The sequence below is a fragment of the Plodia interpunctella genome, chromosome 4, assembly GCF_027563975.2.
Source record: "Plodia interpunctella isolate USDA-ARS_2022_Savannah chromosome 4, ilPloInte3.2, whole genome shotgun sequence".
Classification (NCBI taxonomy): domain Eukaryota; kingdom Metazoa; phylum Arthropoda; class Insecta; order Lepidoptera; family Pyralidae; genus Plodia; species Plodia interpunctella.
The window spans coordinates 5,320,390-5,339,308 of NC_071297.1; the positions used below are offsets into that span (position 1 = coordinate 5,320,390).

The 18,919-nt window shown below is 34.9% G+C and overlaps 1 protein-coding gene across 1 annotated transcript; it reads right to left on the reverse strand.

Annotated features, from left to right (window-relative positions):
• Positions 1-684: 684 nt before the first annotated feature.
• On the reverse strand, positions 685-2,062 carry LOC128669561 (uncharacterized). Its single transcript, XM_053744466.2, has 4 exons — positions 1,921-2,062; positions 1,619-1,792; positions 1,314-1,541; positions 685-839 (listed from the first exon to the last, which is right to left on the reverse strand). The coding sequence occupies exons 1-4, from the start codon at positions 1,996-1,998 to the stop codon at positions 801-803; spliced, it is 519 nt and encodes a 172-aa protein (XP_053600441.1). The 5' UTR covers positions 1,999-2,062; the 3' UTR covers positions 685-800.
• Between the last annotated feature and the right edge of the window lie 16,857 nt (positions 2,063-18,919).

Genomic DNA, 18,919 nt, shown 5'->3' on the forward strand with positions numbered 1-18,919 from the left:
AATTGTTTTTTTTTACAATATTAACAAAACTATATTTCAGATCCTCTTAACGAGCCCTTGTATTTGATATGAATGACACAATAAGGTTTGCACCTTTTTTATTTTCCAAAGTTTGCTCCCGAAAATCACTCACTCAAATCACTCTTAATATTTCTTTCCTCTGCACGTTTGAATTAGTCATAGGATTGCACCATCTTACCGAATTTCACCTGTTTTGGTTGACTAAATCAGGTGAAATTATAATTATAATCTACTTGAATAGATTCAGAGCAAATTGCTGTGACAGACGGACGAACAGACACACGAGTGACCCTATAAGGTTTCCGTTTTTTATTTTTTTGTACGGAATCCTAAAAATCCACCATTGTATCTAAGTAAATATTTTATTAATTATATTAATGATCTATGGGTTGGTTGGATTAGATAATTGAACGAAGAGCACGGTCTGGCTATGTACAGTCAACAGCATATCAAGTTATCCTGAATGAACCTCTATGGCGAGTTTGCAAAGAATTTGGGTAGGTAGGTTGATGTGCTGTCGACTGTACTAGACCAATTGGAGTTCTTCATATGTAATATTTTTTGTTGAAAACCATTGAAAAATTTTTGGTGGAAGGTTGGATAGCTCCTACCTAAGTGAGGTCGATTGAGTGATGAAGACCAAAAGTTAAAAAAACAACAAAATAAGAATATATACTTATTTTCACATGTGTTTTATTCATAGATCAACAAAAAGAAAAAACTTTTTATTAAATGAAAAGTATATAAAATAATTTATTCAGTTTCCTGATGTGTCGGCATCATATAACTACTACCTCTGCGGATATCCTGTCTTCTATCTGTAAAGAAAAATAGATACATTATTGATTAAAAAAATAATCGGTGACTTACACTGGCCAGATACAAAATATTATTTATAACGTACTTTATAAAAATAATTACTTAGATAAAAATAAACTAATACTTATTATTACTTATACTTACTATCTACATACTTATATACAAAAAAAACTTCATTTACTTAAACACATCCCAACTATTCCAATTCCATTTTAATATGAAAAACTGTCCCTGAGGGTGCCTAAGCGGGCGAAGTAGCAGGTAAACTGCTAGTATAAAATAAAAACAGAAGAGATGATAGCAACGACGAACCTTCTTAGATGAGGAAGAAAAAACCGGTAGGAAGCTCAGATGAGAGAAATAAGTAGGTAGAGTGCTGAATATTCATCTGTACCTACAGATGAATATTTATATATAGTACCTACTATTACTGTATCTGTAGTAACTTCATACAGTAATCATGTTATACTTACATCATTTAGTACATCGCGTGCGATAGCACTGTCATATAAAAAGCGTGGTTTTATTGTTCCGATCTTAGTTGATGGCTTTGTTGTTGTCGTTGTTGATGAAGTTGTAGTGCTCGTGGTAGTTACAGCAGTAGTCTCCTGATTCGCCAGTTTGTATTTATCCTCGTAATAGGAAACGAGCTTCAACATTAGCACATCTCTTAAAGCTGCCTTTTGAGAGTGAAACATGTTCTAAAAAATATTGCCAATTAATTAAAAATATAAAAAATAAATAAATAAAAATCCTGTTATTATACTGTTGTACTAACAATATTCTTGGTCACATTCGGACTATGCGTCGTATACGTCGGGTATTTTATGGGACCTTTTCTAATTTTGGGTGGCTCCTTAAATACTCTCGATTCCATATCCCTGAGAAACATCTGGAAATCTCCAGATAAGGCTTCTTTGTCATTGTTTTTGGCGTTGTCTCTGTGATGAATCTGATATGAAGCAAAATATTTTATATAATAAGTATATTTTTACCCAGAATACTTATTATATTTTTATATAATAAGTATTCTGGGTAATTAAAAAACAAAACTCAATAATTTTAATGTTTAGCGTATACCTCAGCAAATGAAAAATGGAAAAAATCAATTGAGGCTACAAAAATAGCTAGCAACTGGCATCTCTGCGAGAGATTCATGTAAACTAAACTGAAAAACTACTTTGTTCGAGGCTGAAGCAAAACAAATAATATTTACAGGAAACCAGCAGTGGTGTATGGCTACTATTGATAAGACTTTTCGTGTTGGTCATTTTGTAAACGCCATATCGTATTGTCAGGTGTTCAAAAGAGGGTTTAGGAAGTTAAATCAGAAGTGACAGTGGAATTCTATAGTAAAAATCCTTGGCTTTAAGAGCTTACAGCCAGTCGGTGTGATGCGACTAAATGCAAGTGGAGTCAAGGCGAAATCTGAGCGTAGGACTTAATGGTTCCGCGTTGATCCTCAGCGAGTCGGGAGCGCAGTTACACGACTAGATTTATTAGTTCAATTACCCAGCTCTGCCCGGAGCAGCTTTGCTTGCTTGAGCACAGACGCCAGCAACTAGTGCAGGTACAAGAACATTCACACACACTTCTTTTTTCTTTACAATTTACGGCAGCAGGCCTAAAAGATGTTTAAAAAAATTGGTAAAACTTTTTAAGGCGCTATATTTGTCGCACATTAACACTAGCGCCTCAATTTAACAGGTTATGCCACATTAGATAAAGAATTTTGGCAGAAAGTATTATAGTTTTCTGTAATAGGACGTAGTCGCAGCTGACTATACGGATTTTAGTGGCCTTCCTTTTCGATTTAGTCAACTACTACAAACTACATTCCACTAAAATTCTCAGTGTGGGATAACATGTTATTTTTTTCGCTGAGAAATAAAATAAATCCATAAAAATGGCGTTAGTGTGAGGGTACATAGCGCCTTAAAAACTTGATTTCTGTAAGAAAAACACATGAAAAAATATAATACCTGATAACAATGTGGGTTTATTGAATCTGAAAGAAAGTTAGCCGGGCGTATGACTAAAGGACACAAAACATCTAGTAATTCTCTTGTTCGTAGCTTTAAATAGTTATGTAATTTTGTAGGGTATCTACATAGGGTAAGCTACATGCATTTTGGCTAAATGTATTTCGATACTAGAGCGCCAATCCGCAATTTTGAAAGTTGGCCAAGTTTGGTCCACAAAGGCAGTCTGCGGTTGCCGGTCGCCGCCACTCGCCACCGCTCATCGCTCGCGCTACATCGTATTTACCAATGCAATAATACAGAATAGAGGATGTAGGATGTTTCTACATCCTCTATTCTCTAGTCATTCTAAGAGTATAAACTAAAATAGGTACATCATTTTATTTGATATTAAATAGATAATTACTGGAACCTCTTAATGCCTGTGGAAATGGGCAACTAGGACAAGCCTTTCTGTAAAATCCAAATTCCCAGAAGGTTTAGATATTTACTCATAAGAGCCGTAAATCTCTATTTAGATTTCTAGCATATTTTTATAATGAAGGAATCGTTTTTATACTCCAAAGAATCAGACAGTATAGACAGACAGTATAGTGGTCACAATTTCGCTAAACAATTCAGGTCAGCGACTCGTTATATTGACGGAACGGGTCTGAATGTGAGGCAGTGTTCGCTGCTCTCACCTCCAGGATGCAAAACATTGAGGGTGCAGAAGACTAAAAATTTTAAAATATTCCATATATGCCACATTCCGTTGTAGGTCTTCAGATTAGATCAATAAAAATCATAACGAATGCTAGTTTATGTCAGGATCAGACAAATATCAATGAAAAAAGGTATCCTTTGCGCCCTAGGACCGAACCGATTGAAGTGGAATTCGCGTTACCAGAGATGTGTAAGTATTTTCAAAATTTACGTAAACATGCAATAATTAATCTATTACTTTGTGAACTTTGTATTAATATCTGTGAAATTTCTGAAACTTTTGTCATTACATAAACCAGGTCGTGCCTTTTGTCATTACATATGTTTGTGGTGCCAATCTGCAATGTTTGTAAATGCTCAGGCTTATGTTAGTTTTATAAACATTAGTTGCTGAGAGAGAAGAAAAAGCTGGACAGACATTGATCGGTAAAGCAATTTTTGAAATTTAATAAGCCAATAGATTAATTTCCAGATTTTTTATTTTTTTGATGAATCACTTGTTTCACCACTTTCTGATAAATCATTGCATTGTAATCTGAAAGATAAACTAAAAGGTAGATAAATCTGTCTGATGTATTTGGTCAGTTAGCCCTACCCAATACTTGTAAAACACAATTTATAACGCTATCAGTTCGATATGTTACTAGTCGATATTTTGTCAGCAAGCTGTAAGCAGGCCCAAGTATCTGAATTTTACAAACCTCCTTATCCGCGTCCTACATATTTCGTGGTTCCCGATACGGCAGCGTCCGGCACTCATGAATATTGTACAAGCACGCGCGCCGCTGGATCTTCCAGATTCCGCGCCGTATCCGCAGCTTTACCTCTGTCTTTTATATAGCTGCCTCTTTATTCCTTCAAACTGCATGACCTGGTGCTTACTATGTTTAACTTTCAAGTCAATCCAAAAATGAACCTAATTGTGAGATCCTTTCAAGTAAATCCAAAAATGACCCTAATTGTGAGAAAGAGAGATTTCACATTTTTCTTATTGCATCTCGGTTTATGCAACACATTTTTAATGATACAATTTTTTGGTTCTGATGTACTTATGTGCCTACGTGGGCATTGAAATCTGAAATCATTGTTAGCTAAAGTCATTTTCATTTTCTTTTGTTCTTGACAAAGATTTTTCATTCCATTATCAATGCTGCGTGGGAGAATTTCATAAAGAACTATATATTCCACGTCTCAAGTACATACTGATAGAGTTTTGCCTCATATAAGACTATTGGAACGGACTGGCTTCGCCCGCGTAAAACCATAATAAATTAGTTACTCAAACCGTCCTCAGGAATCACACTATCTTAAAAAACCCGTATCAAAATCCGTTCCACAGTTTTAAAGATTTAAGCATACATAGGGAAGACCAGACAGTGGGTAACGATTTCGTGTTTTTACTAAGTAGTGATGAGAATTCGTGCCTAATTTCGGCAATAGACAGGATTGTCGGCAGGCTTGCGTGTCCGTCGCGTCGGCACTACATCGCTAAGTGGTGCGGCGCGACGATAATACGTCAAACCGCCGGCTGCGGTACACCCACCCCGTCCGCCTGAAATTTAATAGTCCCGGACCCTGGACTACACGTATCATGTTGTATACTTAGGTACAGTAAATCCATTATCTCGTTTTAAGTTCGTGGCGATATAATGTCTGAAAGGGCACACAAGAACTTTATGAAACTTTTGTCATCTTTCTAATATTTTTTATTGATAATTCAAAACAAGTACCTAAGCTAATAAGATCATAAAAATCTTCAATTGTTAAATTATTTTTTTTATTTTAAATAAACTACAATTAGTTATTTTGTATCTCTATGACTACGTAAAGGTTACGTACCATTTAAAACTTACATTTTATATTAATGGTACTGCATTGGGCAGCAAAGCTTGAAGTGAAGGTATTGAAGAAGTTAAGGTATTTCTATCTTTAAACACTTGAAAACTCACGCGAACAGTTCTATTCTCACAGTGTATGGCGCGCGAATTCACAGCAATTTAGAAACTCGAGTGTCGGCTAACATACGAACAACTTATCAAATAAAAATCTTCTAATCAAGTCTGCTCGGAAACTTGAGAATAAAAACATTATAGGATAAGCACGCTAAGTAGAAATTATGTGTATTGTATAACAATTTTTATAACAGCAACATAGTGAAGTGCGTTTTAATTTGTGATAATATTAATGAGATATGCAATCCTACATACCAATATATCTGCCAAATTTCCCCTTATGATAAGCATGTTCTGTCAAAAGCATGAATTTCAATGCAATATTGGAAGGCGCTTCGATATTTTATTAGGTTCGTGTTCGAAAGCTGGCAGGTGCTATTTGTCAGTATCGCATCGGTCATTTGTCTCTCGGTACGTTGCAGAATACATTATGAAGGTGTAAGACGGGCATATCTCTGCGGCCAGCATCTAACCGAGCCTAGGTAAGTGACAAATGCGGTAAGGCAGCGCGTCACGTTGCGGTGTATATCAATATAAAATGTGTGGATGTTATTACTTGTTGTTTTGTTATCGTCGCTGCAATTTCAACTAATAAATCATTATGCATCTCTTAAATATTGCATTCATATGTAATCTGAAATGCAGCTAACAGATTTAGTGTATAAACTGAGTTTCACTTTATAAGAAAGCAGCATTGTGCAGCGTACTCCGGTCTCTGCGACGACGGATAACCATCGAGACGCTCCCTTCGTTCTCTACACTGTGTCTAAAGTGGCACAACTTGTTCTCACAAAAGCTGTACCACTAGGTAATTACTAAATTACCCTCCCGGAGTCCATCGGAGCCTGGAGCAATTAACGAAATCCCGCTTACCTTGACTATGTAGCGAGTTATCTCACGGAAGCAATTTCTTATAGAATGCGCCAGCGAATAGGTACTCGAGTAAGCTCTCCTCAAATAAAACCTTTTCTTAGAAAAATGCAATGTTTTATTTTGCTCTTGTATCGAATTTCCCCATTGAAATACAACATTTCATGAGTTGCGTTTTGTACTTAATTTTTTTTTAAAACTGTACCAGTTTTAAACAGTAATATAAAATAATCGCTCTATGTATTGAATATATTCCAAGTATGGTTTAGGCGCAGCTTAACAGAAGAAAAATATATCTCACAATCCATATATATCTTAAATTATGATCCTAGTGAGGGAATTTTATTAGTATGCTGTTTCACACTTGCTCTCAACATGTCGTGCAGCTGAAACCAGTTACCTTAAAACCAATAATACCTAGTCAAAAAATTAATATAAATGTACATAAGCATGGCTTAATAATTAGGTATATCTAGGAGGCCCTGAGCTTAGTAGTTCAACTGAACTACAGGCAACAGAGATTCTAAACTACCTAAACATGGATACCTTTGAAGAGATAATTTCTATATAATTATTATGAAATCTGTTCCACGTCAGAATAGATTTTCAGAACAGAAAGCATTTTCATGAAATTTACATTAACCAAATTTAGATTAATTGGTTGCCGGGATATTTATGTAACTAAAAGCTTTGAAAGCACAGCAGATAGGGATTTCAAAAAGTCTCAATAGACTATCTGAGTACATTTCTTATAAATATTGTTTACAACAACGCAGAGAAAGGAAAATATCGTGAGTGCGACGTCACATATGTCATCCATTGTTGGGCGATGTCGCTGATATTAGCGTTACAATCAATCACGCGTGTGTCCGTGACATGTACGTAATTAGTAGCCAGCCTTGGAGAAGCGGCCTTATTCTGTAGAAGTCTTTCGATATCCGGTCATCGCATCTCTATCTGTTTACTGAATTTCATAAAAATCCGCCCCAAGTGCAGTGCTTGAGGCGAGAGCGCGCATATGTGTCGCTATTTTCAATGATGACGTGCCGCCATTTGAAACTACAAAAATTAATTTGGACTCAAAATTGTTTTTGTGTCTACTGTGAGATATTACTAAAAATCTGTTTGTAATATAAAATGTAATACCTATGTACCTACATAACTAATAAATGTACCCAATAAATTAAATGTCGTATGTGTATTTCAAGAGAAATCTCCTTTACCTACATGTAGGATTGGCATATAGATTATTTTCCTTATACATTTTTAAGATCTCATCTTGTATTTAAGTAAAATGAACCTTTTCCTTTTGTGCCCTCCTATTTCTTGCATATTTGATAGAAACGTTGGAAGAAGGTAAACTTGTGCGTTGCTTTACATGATTCTCCTCTGAATTATTTTCTAGATTCAAGCTGCCAGTAAAAGTTAAACTCGCAAAAAATAATACTTATTTTATAGATATTACTTATTTATAATTAAGTATAAACTTAACTATAGGTATAGTTAAGTTTCACTACATAGCTGGCAAAGATGTAAAAAGAATTGATCATAGTTAATTTCTCTCTTAATGTTAATATGGATATTAACATACAATGGAAATATATATTTATTATTTTTAGTTTTAATATGTCATGGTATATTTTAAACAATTTTAAGGAATAACCCTCGGCATGTCATAGAAGCAAGGGTCGCGTCGCGTCGTACGTCGCTGACGCGTGTCGCCGCCGACTGCCGCTCGCCGGAAGACAGCGACAACCTAGCACGCACATCAATACTCTTAATTAAAGATATAACCGCCTCATACATAACTTGCGTCGTGCTAAGAATTAATTAAATTATATTCTTAATTAATAAAATGACAAGAGTTTCTCACAAAGAAGAAACGAACGAAGATTGATAGTTTTCAACGTCGATTCAATTATCGTGGTAAAAGAAAAGTATGCCTTGATCATTTAATATATTTGCTTGCCATATTATACGTAACACCTCCAAGCGTAGGTATGCCATAAACAAGGTCGTCCAACAATTAAATGTTCAAGAGTGAATTTTGAAGAGAACAATTCAAATGTTGTGAAAACTTAAAATAAACTTATGACCCTACATATTCAGAATTAGACCAATTCCACGCTTGTTAATTTATAACTCCCTAATCATATTTCTTGGCATCAACGCTTATATTCGCTTATATTATTCTAGAACTGGGCATAATAATGAGGAATAAGTGCCTCAACGGGGCTGAAGCAATTTTGTAAAGCCATTTTAATATTGTTGCTTTCTATCTTAATAATTTGTAAAAGTACTTTGCGAAGATAATAGGGTTCGCAGATCGTGAATCTTCTTAATTACCAACAATGTTGAAATTAAGCTTTTAATGAGTTTTAATTAACAAGTTTTGGAACCTTGCGTGAAAATACATAACGATTGTTGTAAGATACAGTTGCTGCAAATATTTACACCATAAATCTGAAAACTCGCAATTTGGGGTTGTATTGTGTAATTAGTAAACAAAATTACAGTATCGATACCGTATCGCTATATAGAATCGTCATTATAGAACATTAATTTAGGGAGCTTCTACTTGTCCTTTGAATGCTTCGTTAGCTTCTCAGAAACTTGAATATTAACCTTTTAATGTCGAATAGAATCCGTCGAGCTCGATTACTCGTTGTCACGATTACGCATTAGTAATCACTACTAGACAAACACAAACAAGATGTACCGCACTGCCTCATGCGTAGAATCAGCATCAATTGGGTCACAAATAATGTTATTAGCTATAGATAGCGTAAAAATATATTAACATAATAATTAAAACAATTATCCACTTAAGTTATAATTAACAACGTCGCCAAGTATCAGAATCAATTAACAAAAGCCTAGGTATTTCCATTTAAAGCGTTCACATATCAATAAATGGGGCAGGCACTCGACTACACTAAAGTGAAGTATGAGTGGTGTAGCTATAGGAGGAAGTCGATGGTACCTTGCACGGGGGCCCCTAGCTCAGGCAGCGTTGCTAGAGCTTTTTTTTGGACAAAGCTGGGTTTTGATACGTATTGAGTATTTGCAGGCAACGCAAACAGGACTCTCGGATCATCAGCGATATTTTTTTCGTCTTGTCTTGGGAATGCTATTGTTAGTTGGTTATGTGTCCCATAGTCACTTCATACGACATCCAAATGGTGGTCCTCTAGGAACCGTACGTAACAATTAGTTACGTAGGTATTCATTATTTTAAATGAAACTTCTTACCTGGTTAAACCTAGTTTGGGATTGGGTGGAACCCCAGATCAATTTTCACCAGGGTCTTTATTGAGTTACATAGCTACGCCGCTGAGTATGAGCCAACAGTTCGGATGTGGGTCACGGAGATGCTCGCCAAACATAGCCCAGGTGAGCCAGGTGTATGCTGCTCTTGCCCTGGCTTTGTTTACCGATCACTGTGACGTCAGAGCTAAGTTTGAACAGTCACAAATCCATTGCATGCGAAACACGATAAGTTTTCTGCAATGCTATGATGACTAGAAGAGCTTAAAAATCTACTTTGTTTGGACTGAAAGTTGAAATGCTAAGGTTTTAAATTTCATTTATTAAAGGTACTATTTGACAGACATATATTTAGATTGAAATATTCTGTTGTTATGTAGAGGCTGCCACAGAGAAATCTGACCCCCTAAGAAATGGTGTTCAAATCGCGGCGGTGTCAGATTTCCCTGTGGCGACTGTACATAGTTGTCAAAAGATTCTCTTCTCAATGAAGGTTTAGTAAGAAGTAAAGTTGAGTTGAGACATGTTCAGGTACAATGTATTTGTGCCGACCAAATTGAACTCTTTTTCTTCGTTAACTTATTTCAAATGACATCAAATTTTCTGTCAACACATTATCTCAATGTATGCCATTCGTGGCACAATAATTTGTATTGATCAATCGCTCGTGGCTCACGTCGACGGAACACGATGAATATGGACAAATTAGTAGCAATTTGCTTCCATCGCGGCGCTCGTATTGGGCCAAATGTGAATATCAAATGAGTATTTAAGCTACCCATTTGGATCACTCTCTGATGCCAATCATTCCAAAATTGATGCTTGCGGTCCCATTCGATGACTGTTAATTAATGGCGCTATTTAAGATTCGTATTTAAATTCGCGCCTATATTCTGATGGATATGTGTTGGATTGGCTGATTGCCTTCGAAGCTTATTTCTTGAAAGTTATTGCAAATGTATATATACTAGCAATAATTATTAATGATCGGTGGCAAAAAATCGATGTACTCGTACATAGCTAAACAGCCATTTTTTTCTGTGTTACATTCTTCTTCTAGGCACTTTCAATCAACATTAATTTGTATAAATCTAAAAACAATGACATACCTACATGTATGTATGTTTTATTTACACTTAAAAAATATATAGTTCTAGCATAAAGTCTGTTATCCGTACAAGTCGCAATTCGTAACTAAAAAGCAATATTTTATTCCTACAGCCAGCAGCGTCGCGACGCCGGCAACGTCTTGATTATGTCTCGAGCAGATTGAATACATCCGAAGCGAGCCGGAACAAAAGGGTCTTATTGTTATTCACCCCAGTCCTCGTGACAAACTATTTAGGCAGAGCCACCCTTATAACCGGCCTGATTGTTTGCCAGCGGACACCTACAAACGTTGACCTTTTCACCACAGATATTTACACCAGCACAACCCTCTCCCAAATACGCCAACAAATTATACTAATGCGTCTTGAACAAACAACGCTACTGATGCTACGGAACAAGGGTTATAGCATACGTTTTAATAAACGAAGATTTTATCTAAACGTCTTTGTTTTGTTTAGTGTAGCTTTGTATGTCTTTATCTACTTAATAATGATTGCTTTTAACTTGATTTAAGACAACAAGTATAAACTTTACAGGCGCAGGCGCGTTTACGCGTATAACAAACATTCTGAAAATAATGAAATAAGAAAATATAAGGAAAAATCCAAAAAATAAACACACATATTGAAGACGCGAATAAATATATTTGTCCAAGAAATTGTTTATGTCGTGACAGTTTCCGCCATACATTTCATCGTATTATTAAATTTTTCGTGCGACTGATCAAAATGCTACGGCGATAAACCTTTATAATGAAACAGGGGAGAAGGTTTGCTTGGCAGTCTCATATTTGTGTTAATAACAGTTTTAATACCCTATCTATTCGTATTAGTATAAAAAATATGAATATTTTGAGCACGTTTATGTACAAAAGGATTAAACTATAACTACCATCTACCTAAATTTCAATAGGTAAGTCTCAAGAGATAAACTAGAAATCTATACTAGCACAATAAAAAGTAATTTCATGCTTAAATAAAAGGTAATCCCAAGAAGAAGATTCTTTTTCTTCAGTTTCACATAAAAGTCTAAGGAAATAAAATCTAAAACATAGACAAGCTGTAAACCTGATTACGGGATTGAAAGAAACAACAAACAACGAAAGAAAATCAAGGGAGAAGCTGTTTGCACTGGTAGGGTACTGGCTCAAATCCGGGAATAAATTCCTCGTAGGAAGAGGATAAAATATATCCGTTTGTTAAAATAGCACGTGAGGTCGTTACGTAAACAAAAAGACAAATGTTGATGTACTAAGTTGTATTAGAAAAAAATAACTTATGTAAACATTATTTTTTGTACATAAATTATATGAACGAAATTATTCACTCACTAGATGTTTTCCGTGGGATTTTTAGATAAAAACGATTATTCTTTTAGATAAATACTATTTTAAAATTAAATTGATTTTAAAATTACGATTTTTTAGATAATAATATAGTATATAGTATAGATAGAGAGGTAAGCGTTTGTGAGTTTGTATTTTTAAGGCGGGTAATCTCCGAAACTACCGGACCGATTTCAAAAATTCCTTCATCATTAGAAAGGTACATTATCCAAGATTGCTATAGGCTATATTTTATCTCAAATCATTAATTCCTACGGGAACGAAGCCCCGAGAAACATCTAGTAATTAGAGTATAGATTTATTAATTTTAAATAATGAGTACTGCTTTATTTTTCATGTCATAATTTACTTTAAATACATAGAAAACTTTACTAATTTGATACTTATTTATGCCAGTTTACCCGTGGCATTTATGGCGTGTGGTCCCGCTATAGAATAGTACCATTTAGTATCCTTGTAGGTGGGTACCTCGTAGGTAGGTCACCTAGGTAGTATGAGGATTTTTAAAGCTATCCCTGGGTATTGGAGCGTCACGGCCCCAAAAGTAAACACGAAGATGTAATCGATAAGCGTAAATAAGTATTTATTGAAAAATACTCTGCATTACTGCTGAGGGTACTTACCCTCAGCAGTAATGCAGAGTATTTTTCAATTTAAAGAAACATGAAAACTTTTCACTAGTTACTCCCTAACTTCACTAGAGACATATCGCTACATATGGCATTCGCTATCCGTGGCTGGATGTAACGAAAAGGCATGGCGACGTGTCGTCTGCGACAGACGTAGTAATTGCACCGCGGGGTTATGTGCCCGCAATAACTAATCTTTCTTCTCCTTTCCTCCCGCCCCATTTTTTAGCCGGTGACATCTTATTTTACGCCCCAGTGTATTCCTCCGCACACGTTCTCAATGATACGCCCGCTTATGTAATGTCAGGTCACAGCGCTGAAACAAATTTATGCACAAGTCATTTAATCTTTTCATAAACAAAAGGTTTGTCAAGAGTTAGACAAGGTTCAAACAAATCAATTCCTACGGTCCATACAAAAGTTTAATTTTGAACACAGGAAAATCACAGTGCAGGCCGTCTTGCTAAGTCTTTTTAAACTGGCCGTTTATAAAATGACCAAGGCTAACATTTTGAAGCCTACGTTCGAGGACGACCACATAACCAATTCATTCTATTCGTTAAAAATTCGTTCTATCGAATGTACAATTATGAACTATAAAGTGATAAAAATTAATTCACTACTTCGGCAACGTTGAGCGCATCGGGATAGCGGCGTGTGGCGGTAGATTGCGATCCTGCAACAAAACGTCCCGCGCCCTCGAACTTTGACAGTTTATATGACCCGTGTAATGGCGCCTTAAACTAAATAAAGCTTTGCATTTGGATCGTGTATTGTGCCCGCCTTGCTTTGTCTCGACTGCGAGATTTAACTTGTTATTCTAGTAAACATTTAAGTATACTACTTATTTGTGTACTAGAATGTACAGTTTCAAAAAAATGCATACTTACTATTGATAATGATAATTTTGTAGACGAAAAGTGAAGCGGGTTCCTTTTATGCGATTCACAGTTCTATAATTTATCTGCATTAGCATTGGTGATTCTCATGACCCAGTTAAACGAGATGCAAAATTGTAAATGAAATTGCATTTCTCCGAATACTCAAAATTTACCTGGACAATTATAGTGGACAGATATCTACTAAAGGCTTACCGACACGATTGCTACTTCATAGCCGAGGGCAGCTCGAACTTGGCTTAGGCAAGTTTCGTTATGCTAATCCACACCTGAAATCATTCTGTGTTTCCTACCCACGGGCCAATATTCAAATTTTACTGCATTTACAAATACGATACGATACGTAGTGTATTTAACCAACATAAAATTTTAGTATACATTTTTTTTTACATTTCTATCTTTTAAAGCAATTACAATGTAAAATTATGTTGCACTGTGGAATAAAAGAGGCTGAAAAAACACAAAAACGAGTAATTTTTCATCAGAATTACACTATTTAAGGAAGCAAATTGTATAGTTTATTAGTTTTTTGTATACCACCAAGATTTGAAAAAATCGTTTCGCTTTTATGATTTTCAAACTACAATAAAAGCCAAAAATATAATTGGCAATATTTGGAAGAGGTTATAGTTAAACATCATCTTAAATCTCATCGTACATAAACGCAAGTAACAAGCGATATCAGCAAAACAAAGCAATTCCCGTGGCCCTCCCTGGCCCACCCGCAGGAACCCAGACAACACGGATTATGACGTGTGAAAACAACCCTGTTGTTTATATCATAAGTTGTTTGCTGCCAGTATCTTGTTTGTCTAGGGTAGATATACATGGAGATTAGATCCATTGTTAAAGTCGTCTATAAAATAATTTCTTACTTACGATTTTTTTTGGTAATTGTGTTTTTTTTGCTAAATAAGAACTTAATTAAGTAAAGGAAACAAATACTTTTTATAATAGTCGCAATAAAAGAGGCTGCACATATTCCCGCAGGTGCATAATACATTAATCATAATGTAAGTAACTTAATCTTCAAAATTCGAACACCAATTATATTTTGATGAAGAAAATTTCGCGTTGTGTTTGTAATATAAATAATATCTATGAAAAAGCGAATTTTAAATAAAAATGTTTGTTTGCATCTCAATATAAAGTTAGATAAATTGATAAAATGAACAAACGGCAATAAAAATATGTTCTTTATTTTATTAATCCGAATCCAGTGCTTATCTAAACTTTATGAATAAAATTGAGATATAAAAGAACACAATTTACTTTTCCCGATAAATTACGGACTGAATTGAGCAAAGTTTGCCAAAGTCTGATCACTAAGTCTGAGAATGAACGAGTAAGCAGCGATCCACAAATGTAAAGGGATCAACAGTAACTTTGATTCTTACTTGTGCTGCGTACTTAACTCCAGTTCCACGACTTTTGGAAATACCTCAGTGAAAAAAAAATATTTTCAAAAGTTGAAGACATCCGCGAAATTTCGTATGGAAATTCTTTTAACTTTTTTAATATTAACACTTGGAATATCTTGTTCCTGCCCTACTTAACTGAAATGTACTTACTTGGTAATGTGAGCATTTCTACTATAACTAGTGAGTATTTACTTGCATCGTCAATAAAATTAATGATGAAATTTTTCAGGTGTCGCTCTATACTAAAAAAAAATGAAATACAACAAAATCCCACCAGAGCAAAGATAAAAAACGAGTAATGTAATGAACACTGATTAAGCTCACAGTGGGCTCACACCATCTATTTACAGAATAGTTGTATTCGATCCTCAATTACTACCGTAATCAAGGAGACTCGCGAAAGGGTTCAGACGAAGCTCAATCAAAGTTCGGCAATCATCGCGCCTATCTAATCTCCCGGGTAACAATGTAGCCGTGATTGGATCCACCAAGACCACATTAACTGCCGTCTTATTTATGTGTAATGATAACAAGCCCACTCTCTTTATTACGGTCAAGATTATTGTCCTGCAGCGGGATTATCAGCAACATCAAAGCAATAGCATACTAAAGGTAAGGTAAGGTTAGGTATACAGTTTATTGCCATAATAAATCTATCTATAATGATAAATTAACTATTTTATGATGCAACGTTGTGTGGCATGAAATAAATCACTGTAGATCATAGTGACCAAAATAAATCGATAATGTACTAACGTACTTACTAAAATAGAATTGTATTGCAAAGAAACTATGGTTATTCAAACACAGACAGATACAAAAATGACCCAGGAATATCCGTTCACTCTAATATCATCTAAAATGTCTGTCAGTTGTGTATTTATTTATATAGACAGTTGTAGCAGCTAGTGCTGCCCACTAATCGATGGTTCCGCAATCGATTGCAGATCTTGAAAACCATCTAGAACTATATCGATACTAATAGTAGATGAATTTAATAGTATATTGGAGAGGACGCTGCTACGAGCTGGATTTATAGTAGTTTTAATTTATAGTAGCTTCAATAAATTTAAACAAATACTGTCGAAATTCTATGTTATCGATGATAGAAACTATCGATACAAATTGTTGATAGAGTAAAAAATATGGATAGGTATTATTGAAATTATTGAGAGTATTGAACTATCGATAGTATCGAAGAATAAACAGTCGATAATGTCAATACTATTAATAAATTTAGTCTCTCAACAGCCTAAATATCGATAGTCGAGAACAAGTCTACAGTATCGATGCTATCGACAACACTATAGCAGTCATAGTGGAGGGAGTTTTTAATTTCCGCCGGCTTCAGAGCATCCGCCGCGAAAAGTGCTAATTGCATGTGCATGGTGTTCCGGAAAGGATGCTACTGTTGTCAGCCGAAGCCAGGAAAAATGTTTGCTCGAGAATATTCTATTATTTATTACATAGTTTGTCCTAGCCTAAGGTCTACTTTCGACATAATGTACTCAAAAACTTATGGAAAAATTTACTAAAAACTTTTAAACCCCCGACGCAAGAAGAGGGGTGTTGTAAGTTTGACCGGTAAGTGTGTCTGTGTACGTGGCACCGTAGCTCATCGATGGATGGACCGATTTGGATGCGTTTTTTTATTTGATAGTTAATTTTTATGCTGTGGTTCTTAGATATGATTGATCAAAATCGGTTTAGGCGTTCAAAAGTTGTAGCGAAATGAATATTGTAAGTCTTTTTTTTAATTTGTCTAACAAATAAACTTGTTAAAATCAATTTTTGGTTTGAATAGGTTCCTTAATTAAGACTATTAATTATTCAAATTTCTTTTTTTTCGTTTAAGAAATCCTTTACATTTTGAAGATTTTAGGCCAGACTGTCTTCTAGCTTTATATAATCAACTAGCGGTCCGCCCCGGCTTCGGTCGGGTAAAAACATAGTAAATTATATACTTTAACCTTCCTCAGGAATCACACTATCTATTTGTGAAAACCAGATGAAAATTGGTGCAGTAGTTTCTGACAGACAGACGCGGCATAGGAATTTGTTTTATAATATGTAAGGATGTGAATTACAAAAATAAGAAGTGTGATATATCATTATTAAATTAACCAAGTGTACATAAGCTGTGCTTACTAAGTGAGCCTGTGAGCCTTGCGAGTCTGCAAAACAAGGAGATCCGAACTGCATTATTCATGAACCGGACATAGACTTTTATTTTACATGTAGGATATGTATGCTTGGACATGTTTATTTATAACTTTTAAAATCTGTCAACTATCGTATCGTATACTTTAGGGAGAGTTGCACTAGTAAAGTTTGATGTTCATTTTGTTTTATAAGTTTTAGATGAAGTCCTAACTTCATATGAAGTATCGGAAAAATACGATTTTATGAGAAATACAAGCGGCCAAAGCCATGGGTAAAAGCTAGTAGAACATGACGGGTAATATGAAAAAAAAATTGCATTTCCAGATGTCTTATATCGTGATTTCTTATACATTGACATTATTTTATCTTTATGCTCAATCGATGGTACTGAACGACTTTTCGTATGAAGCAACCTTGAAATCGTGAAAAACAATTAGCTGATCCATACATTTTTCACAACTTAGGTATTTATTATTATATTTCGGTGTTACTCCCATACTTAAAGTTGTTCAGGACTGAGCACATGCTCTTTGAACAACTTTTAGTATGGGAATGAACAACTATAATTAACAATAATTTAGACAAAATATTGCCAATGTATAAAAAATTACCCTGTATTATTCTACTTTTCGCGGCAAAAAATAAGTTTATGATCTCGGGTCATTAATATACTTACATATCAAATTACATCGAAATCGGTCACGAGGTTTAACCAAGAAAATACTACCTAGGATAAATATGCATATCTATATGAGGAGGTAAATTTCCTACTTTTACGATTTGCTTCGTCCATTTTACAGTAGTCTATGGATCGAAATAAACAGATCGATATCAAAATCAAACTAGTCTGCGAACGTTTAATTGAATTGTGATGTACACAAAGAAAGGGTCAGTGTGAAAAGTTGCCAAATCCAATGGCTCACAGAATACGGCTCGTTGTTTAACTATCACAACTACGGAACATTGTCTGCATTAATTTGTAGAACGTATAGGCATTTATATTTAACCATTATTATAATCAATTATTTATATTGATACATCAATCAGAGAAGAGGAATATAACACGTTTTCCGGACCTTAACAGTAGGTAATTAAAATCTAATCTTCCAGATGCCAGTACACAGCTGGTTACTTATACTTCTGGAAGTAACTAATGGAAGCCAAGAAGAAAGAGACATTAGAAAGATGACACTAGATACTAGAGGGCATGGGGGTCGGGTCGGGAGCGGTGTAGCTAAGAAAATAAGTACTTGGCATTAATTTTATGCTTCAAGCTTTCTAGGTAGTACACAAGTTTTCTTTTAGATAAAAAGAAGTACTTATTCATACAATCCAGTAAGTATCAACAGATTTCAAATAAATCAGAAACGAAGGAATTCACTTTTGTTTTTATGGCACCATTTTTGTCTCATTCATTTATTTTGCTCATTCTACACGAAAATTCCAAATAATGATTTATGGGCTATAAAAGCATACATCAATTTGCGAGAGTCCGCTTGTCCGAAAAACATAACTTATAATTTGGTTTGGCTTTTTAAACAGCGGAATCTATTCGGATATAAAAAAATATTTTCCAATCGATTGCTATTATATTTTATATAGGTTATTAAGAGACAGAAACTATCTAACATTCAATGATAAATTACTATCAAAGTACCACCATCACAATTCACCATCCAGAGATGGTTAAAGATAAATTGGACAAAAGGTAAAAAAAGTTAAGTACCTACATGATT

Excerpts from the sequence above, each read along its gene's own strand:
- LOC128669561 (XM_053744466.2), bottom strand. The coding sequence starts at position 1,998 with ATGAATCTCTCGCAGAGATGCCAGTTGCTAGCTATTTTTGTAGCCTCA. Across the intron at positions 1,793-1,920 it reads TCCATTTTTCATTTGCTGAG|ATTCATCACAGAGACAACGC; the intron begins GTATACGCTAAA and ends GCTTCATATCAG. Across the intron at positions 1,542-1,618 it reads CGAATGTGACCAAGAATATT|AACATGTTTCACTCTCAAAA; the intron begins GTTAGTACAACA and ends AATATTTTTTAG.